The sequence below is a fragment of the Amia ocellicauda genome, chromosome 18, assembly GCF_036373705.1.
Source record: "Amia ocellicauda isolate fAmiCal2 chromosome 18, fAmiCal2.hap1, whole genome shotgun sequence".
Taxonomy (NCBI): domain Eukaryota; kingdom Metazoa; phylum Chordata; class Actinopteri; order Amiiformes; family Amiidae; genus Amia; species Amia ocellicauda.
This window is the reverse complement of record NC_089867.1, coordinates 27,202,995-27,210,531: the sequence shown is the minus strand read 5'-3', so window position 1 is coordinate 27,210,531 and position 7,537 is coordinate 27,202,995. Positions and strand designations below refer to the sequence as shown.

General features: G+C 43.1%; 1 protein-coding gene across 1 annotated transcript; it reads left to right on the top strand.

The window, feature by feature from the left end:
- Window positions 1-2,581: 2,581 nt before the first annotated feature.
- LOC136713952 (mucin-5AC) lies at window positions 2,582-7,537 on the top strand. The gene is made up of 8 exons (XM_066691206.1): window positions 2,582-2,758; window positions 3,041-3,144; window positions 3,736-3,907; window positions 4,406-4,509; window positions 4,737-4,917; window positions 5,376-5,485; window positions 6,313-6,490; window positions 7,288-7,537. Exons 1-8 carry the CDS (start codon window positions 2,658-2,660, stop codon window positions 7,415-7,417), a joined length of 1,080 nt encoding a protein of 359 aa, XP_066547303.1. The 5' UTR covers window positions 2,582-2,657; the 3' UTR covers window positions 7,418-7,537.

Sequence of the window (7,537 nt, the reverse complement as noted above, 5' to 3'; positions counted from 1 at the left end):
TGATATTGTACTTCTCAACAGCTACCACATAGTACAGAGCTGGGTTTGTTATGCATTTGGGATGCTTTGATGGGGGATAAATATGTACTTTTTTATGTTTTCATATGGGAAAAATCATATTTTGTATTTTCTATCTCTGTTTTTGCAGATTCTTTTAGTTTCCCTTCTGGTACCCTTGGCAAGTAAGTATAACTTTAAATTGCATCAACTGTTGAAATAAAACGGGTTTACCAAAAGTCTGGCCCTGGAAATGTGTGGTTTAGGTTGTGTAAGTCTCTTCAATCACTAGCAGAGATCTGTGAATAATGCAAATGTTAACCATTTAACTAAATAACTTTAGCCAGTTAATTGAACAAAATAACAAGCAGTATTTTTGCCTTGAAAAGTTCAGATTTTGAGAGTGCCTGATATAAAATCAGCCTTTTGGTTACTGGGAAAATGCTGATAAGTGGATACTGATGTAAAACACAGTGCCATGGAATAGAGAATACTGCAAAGCGTGCTTATAATGGGTGCGTAACTCATAGCATGGCTTTCTGTGCAGTGTTGCCTGTTGCTTGTTTACTCCAGTGCCTTTGTTGCATATCAGAATGAGGTCAACGGCACAGAGACGGCAGACACATGATAGTCACTTCAGTCTGAGCAAGAGAATTAAAAATGTAACGGGGGTGATTAACTAAACACAAAATGAATAAATGAGATTAAGCTGTTACAGCATTACAGCAAGACCCACATCATTTGACATGTTTCAAAAATGCATCTGTTACTTTTTATTTTAACAGATTTGGTGACAGTCAGTCCTGTGGAAGAAAGTAAGTATGATTCCCTTTTACAATGTTTAACTCTTCAGTATCGGTCTTAGTATTTGATATTCTCTCATCTCGTTTCTTGTATCCTGTAGGTCAGTGGTTCCCAAACCGGTCCTGGGGGACCGCCTACCCTGCTGGTTTTTGTTCCAACTGAGCTCTCAATTACATAATTGAACCCTTAATTGAACTAATAATTTCCTAAATCAGAGCCTTTTCATCATTTTAAACAGTAGGGGTTTTAAGTATAGAACCTTAATTGAAGTAACAATCTGCTTAGATTTTACTTTTTAAATTGTGTAAGAAAATAGTTTTCTTCAATACGTTTTTTTAATATAATTCTATACTTAAAACCCCTACTGTTTAAAATGATGAAAAGGCTCTGATTTATGACATGTAGTTCAATTAAAGCTCAATTAAGTAATTAAGAGCTCATTTGGAACAAAACCCAGGGCCAGGGCAGGGATCCACTGCTGTAGTACATTTTGCTGAATTGCTCTAACTTACAATTGTATTGTAAAATTGCAACTGTACACATGCGACTGTCCGTTTTCACAGCTCCTATGCGAGTCGAGTCCCGCAAAGTTCGAACGCTACATCCTTTAAAATGTTTTGTTTGTCTATTTCTTTGTGTCGTTCTATAGTTTTTCTTTGCTAACCCTTCACGCTGTGTAGTGTTTTACAGTGTTTGATGAATGAGAGATTCCTTGCAAGAACACATCAGGCAAATGTACTACTAATGTGACTCCATCCTCATCAAATAAAAGCCAGTTTTCAGAATGCTAACTTTCATTTACTGTGTTTTTGGAAATCCTTTATATGTTTAGGCTTCGGATTAGGGTTTTTCTAAAACAACAGGAACTGGAGCAGTCTGGGTACTGTACTGTTCTCAAGGGCAACATCAGTGTCAGCCGGGATGTGAACCCATGACAAGGCAAGCGCCCTAACCGCTGCTCCGCACTGTGCCAAGAAGGGGTCCAGCACATCATCTTGCAAGAGATGTTATCATCTGAGGGCTAGCTAATGCTAAGAGGATACTGATCACAATATTTTTAAAAGATTTTATAGGAGATGATGGAGTTCTGCCCCGTGCTGTTTTGTAGCGCATATGAACACACGATGGAGAATGAAGCAGATGTGGATCCCACAGCACTGATTGAGGGGAGATGTTTTCTGTGTCACAGGGACCCCAGATCCTTCATCTCTGCTGCAGCAGGATTTTTAGTCACCTATGAAGTCATTTCTGAGGGCTTTGAACATCTTACATTTGACCACCTGATACTTAAATTCAGTCATTTGTGAACAAAAACCTAACTAGTCTTCAAGGATCACAGCTCCCTTGAACGAGTGATTCATTGTTTAATTGATCACTGACATGCTTTCGCAGTCTTCAGAAACTCCTGATTCTGAAATGTGACCATTGGGGACCCATAAGGAATTGCCCATCTCACTATTGTAGTGTTTGACATCATCTGGTAACCCTTGAGGATTTGTTCAAACAGGTTTCATAGAGATTACTAAACCCAGTTCTGTAAGATTAAAGCTGTTGCAATAACACGCCTGAATGAGTGAAGTGTCTTTAAATCCAGGGGGGTATTCAAAAGAACATGTGAAGGAACTTGTTCAATTCATGGTTTGCATAATTCCAATCAGTTAAGTTTAGTTGTAATGAAAACCAGGAAGGGACCAGGATTGACAGATCCATCAACAGAGCTATAGTAAATTATCTTAAATGATTTTAAATGAACAGGGTCTGCACTAACTCACAGGATTCGTTCAGGTTGCCGGACAGCTTGGTTTGACGATGGGGACGTGACCAGTGCAGGAGACCAGGAGCTCCTGAGTGACCTGATGAACAACCACAGAGGTGGCATCTGCCAGCACCCAGTGGACATGGAGGCTCAGACCATCTCAGGCATCAAATCCAATCACACCAAGAACACCTTCTTCAGGTGTGTGCAGTACACGGTCATACATGCTAAAAATAAAAGACAATATCAAGAGCAGGATGTTATACAAACATGAGATACTGTTGTGAGGGGGCAGCACATGTCAACGACTCGAGGTTCTCGCCAGTAAGATCTCCAGACAGTCCTCAGACTGAATCTCATACACACCTCTTCACAAGTGTGACTTTCATAAACGTTGACGTTGGATTGAGTTAAATAATAACTTTTCTTAAGATGCTTGAATTCCTTATTATTTGACCGATTCTTTTCCATTTCATCTTCTAGTTATAACCACATCGTGGGCTTGGTGTGTCTGAATTCAGAGCAGACGAAGAGGCTGTGTGAAGACTATAAAGTCATGTTCACTTGCACAGGAGGCTTCTGCTCAGGTATATTCCCACTGATCTGTACATGCAAGGAGCAGCTCTTTATATGTGCCTGTGATTAAAGAAGAAACTTTATTGGCACCAATTGAGCTTATTTCTGAGGTGGGAGGAGGGCAATCTATACAGGCTCTGTGTGTTGAAGGGAATATCAGAGTATAAATCCTGCTTAGATGAGTGCTGTTGCTCTTGTGTAGACAGTAGCCTGATTTTAGTTTTGGCCCCATGATTAAGATCTGTTTTGTCAGAGTTCATTGTCTATCAGCATATAAACCTCATCAGTAATAAAGGTCAGTATATACAGCTATCCCCTAAAAATGATACAACTACTCTACTTTCATATATTCATTTATTCTGGTTGATTCTATTTTCTTAGTTTTTGTTTGCGTTTGGTTTTCTGTTGTTGCTTTTCCTAGTTTTTGTGAGGTTGAAAAATTTAATAAAAATACAAAATACATAATAAGAAAATGGCCAAATAGGAGTAGTTATGATCCCTCTGAAATCCGTTCTATTCCCTTAGACTCGAGCACCTCGCTGCTGGAGGAGGAAAGTAAAGTGGCTCTCATTGCTCTAACAGCTGTGTTGTGTGTTGTATAGACTGTCGGACAGACTGGTTTGACATCGATGACCCTTCGGGCAATGGAGACTACGAGCTCCTGAGTGAGCTCCTCGCTCTGTCCCCCAGGGAGGTCTGTGCCAGCCCCCTGGCCATGGAGGCGCAGACACTCTCTGGCACCCCCGCCTCCCTCACTGGGGACATCTTCCAAGTGTGAGTCTCCCCTTCAGCGGCTTTTGGCAAGATCAGGGGGTCTTACAGTGTGGCCGCCGGACCGCTTACATAAAACACTGTGCCACCCCCTTTATAGCCAGCCATGCTTACTGCTGGTTTCTGAGTCTGTCCCAGACGTGGCAGTCTAATGAGACAACAGAGTAATTGTGTGGATCTATAGATACAGGACTGATTTATGCAGGACTGCCGTTTAGTTTCTGCTTCCCTGTACTTCTTGATCGATTAATTTTATTTAGATTGATAGTCTTTCATTGCACTGTTAATTCTGTTTCCAGCCCAATTCCTTACAAAATCTAAGGGTTTCTCTGTGGGTTTTGGCAGGAATCTGCAAAGATTGTACCCCACATTATTTTGCATGTGTGTGTAAGGGGACATGCATCTAACGGAACAAACAAGACATCGATGGACGTGTTGAGGGATGACAGCCGGATGATTCTCGGTCCAGTGAATGATCGTGGTGTGTTTTGTGTTTTATAGGTATGATGCCACCTATGGGTTTGCGTGTGTGAACGCAGATCAAAGCAGTGGCAAGTGCAAGGACTACAGGGTGCGCTTCACCTGCCCGGCGGAGTTTTGCTCAGGTACTTCACGCTGCTTGATGACTACAAGTTTAAAACATACTGTGCAGAGACCAGACATACAAATCCCTCTTTGTAATGATCTTTTCCCCAGTATGAGCATCAACATTTCGGCTCAGGAGGCGGTGTTCACGGTGAACAGGAATGCTGTTTTGACAGGGGTGAGGTGTGACACAAAGAAACCATTTGGTAACTGACAATAAGGCTGCACTGTTTCTTTGGTCTTGCAGTTTCCCAGGAGTGCCGGACCGGCTGGTTCAACAGCGACAACCCATCTGGTATAGGGGATGTCGAGTCCCTTTCCCAGCTCCTTCAGACATACCCCGATCGCATCTGCCACAACCCCATCTCCATCTTTGTTAAAACTGTGGCGGGAATATCTGCCGAACACACGGGAGACAAGTTCCTCACGTAAGCCATGCGGTTAGGCTTCTTAATGAGAACTGGCATGATTGGGTGAGGGGGGTGAGGGGAATGTGTGTTTTAGGGTTGTGCTATTCTCAAAGGGACATCTGTTTTGTAGTGTCTTTTGTGTATTTTGCCAGCAATCATCCCATGTTTCACTACATTAAGCAACATATTTCTTAGTCGTATTGTTGCCATGTTTTGCTGCTGACTAGAGAGAACTGCAAAGATTGTACCTGACTGAACGGAGTTAAGACCTTGTCAGGGTCTTACTCAGTGGCATGAAACAATGTGTAAATACTGCAGGATGGGACTCATTTTGTTTCCCAATTGTATTTGACAAAATCAAGCTATTTTCTGCTTCACTCACAGCACCCTACATTGCAGTTGTGTTCCCTTCTCTAAACATACATCTGGAGTTCCTTAAGCTCTTCTCTGCTGCCACTGCATCTTTTCTTTTTAAGGAATGATGTCACTTTTGGATTCGCTTGCATCAACGCTGACCAACGAAAGCGCAGCAAAATGTGTGAGGACTACCAGGTGATGTTCGCCTGTCCTTCAGACTTCTGTCAAGGTAGTGCTGGCCTTCACAAAATGCCTTCCTTTTATCATGTGGTTTGATGCCCGTAGCATTTTTTTGGGCTTATAATTAAAAATTTGATCTATATCACAGAAGTTGGTTGGAAGCAAAAACACGTTACCCTAGATACCCTAATAGGAGGTTAGTAAATCTTACACAACAAGACTTACAGGGTACATGAGCCTGTTATGGAGCCGACAATTACCCTGACCTGGTAGACTGTTACCCCCTGTGTCTGAGGATTGGGCTTTTCAGACAGTCTCTGAGACAATGGGGTCTGAGCACAAATGCTACACTGACTCATTCTTAGCATGTAAGTTGTAACAGAAAAACATAATTAAGTGAGTGGGAGTTCTCCCTATCGAAGCTCTGAAAATGGGAGTAATAGAACTAGATGAAGTATCGCCAGACGAGCACGATGGGGTGAATGGCCTCCTCTCGATTGGACACTTAATGTTTCTGGTGGGGCATGCTGGCTGATGTGATTGACACTTCAAGTTCCAGCTGCAGGAGTCTGCACTGTGGGGAGAAAATTAAGGAAGGTGTCTCGTTTTCTGGGGGAGGAGAGGATTGTCCGATTGTCAGCCTGTCCGCGTGAATTGTGGCATGCTGGGTGTGGAGTCTTTGATCACGGCCGAGAAGTTGTTGAAACCGCGCAGGGCGCTATACACTTGAATCCCAGGCATTACAGTGCTTTGAGTCCCAGGCAGAACAAATGGGAGGTATTATGCCCCGAATGTTTTATCAAGCGAGCTTTGTGTACATTGCTCCAAGGGAAAATGTCGTTTATTGTTGATCTGGTCCCTGATTGTGCGGTTCAGTCACAGGCTGTAAGACCCGCTGGTTTGACTTTGACAACCCGGACGGGAATGGAGACTTCGAAAGACTGTCCCAACTCCAGAGCGACTTTCCCGACGAGATCTGCTCAGAGCCTCTGGGCATCGAGGCCGTGACCGTCTCGGGGACCCCAGCCCTGCAGACCAAGAACGTCTTCCAGGTGTAAGTAGTGCATTAAAGGTGACGGACCTGCGATTTCACCTGCTTCCACAATGGGAACGTCAGCCAATCCTCCTCAAAGGATCAAAAAGAAATCAAATCAATTGGATTTTCTGATTGGCTGTGAAACTCTGTACAATATTTAATTCTATTTCGGAGACTGAAATAATAGTCTCTTCCCCCACCAGTAGGGTTTTAGTGGCAAGCCGAGTTGACTGAACAACTGCGGTTTGTCATGCTCTTGTCATTATACAAGAACAGACCCCTCAAAAGAAAGATGGAGCGAATTATAAAAGGATAACACTTTACTTTAAGCATCATCTAACTATTAGGCATGTTTTTCTGGTTAATGTGTGACTGATCAGCGCCAGCAGTGTTAGGAAATCACCAACAGTGTGTTGAGTAAGAATTACATCTGTACAGGAAATGGTACGAAGACCGATCTAGATCAAAGTGATTTATTACAGAATACACAGTATACATGCACACTGGGCACAACACGGCAACGCTGGTACACAATCTTGATCGACACTCCCAGTATGTTTTGTTTTTTATTAACATTAATGCCTAGGAATAAGAGCTTAATTATTTCTACCTTTTTTTTTTTCTATGATTCCTTGCAGGTATTAATTCTTTGTCAAATGTGATATCAGGCCTGAAATATGACCTAGGAGATCGCAGTTCAAGTGAATGCCCAGCGCTGGGTTTATACGTGCCCTGGGATGTTTAAAATGAACAGTCACTCTGAAAGTGAAGAAGGCGGTCGCTTTCCCATGACGGCTCTTCTGGTTGTGTTGCAGGTATGACGCGACCCACGGGTTTGCCTGTGTGAACAGCGAGCAGCGACAGCAGCCCTGTGAAGACTATAAAGTGCGTTATACCTGCCCACCCCAGTTCTGCGCACACAAGCCCGGCCCCATGGCAGGGTGAGAACAGGTGACCCAAACCATGAGGGTCCCGCTGTGCTCCTGCAGTCCACACCCCCCCCGAACCACCCCCGACACCTCTGCATGTGGGAATGTGCATTAAAAAGGGACTCTTTACTCCTTC

Coding starts and splice junctions, on each gene's coding strand:
- LOC136713952 (XM_066691206.1), top strand. CDS start 2,658: ATGAACAACCACAGAGGTGGCATCTGCCAGCACCCAGTGGACATGGAG. Junction 3,908..4,405: donor ACTGGGGACATCTTCCAAGT/GTGAGTCTCCCC, acceptor TGTGTTTTATAG/GTATGATGCCACCTATGGGT. Junction 4,510..4,736: donor CCCGGCGGAGTTTTGCTCAG/GTACTTCACGCT, acceptor TTGGTCTTGCAG/TTTCCCAGGAGTGCCGGACC.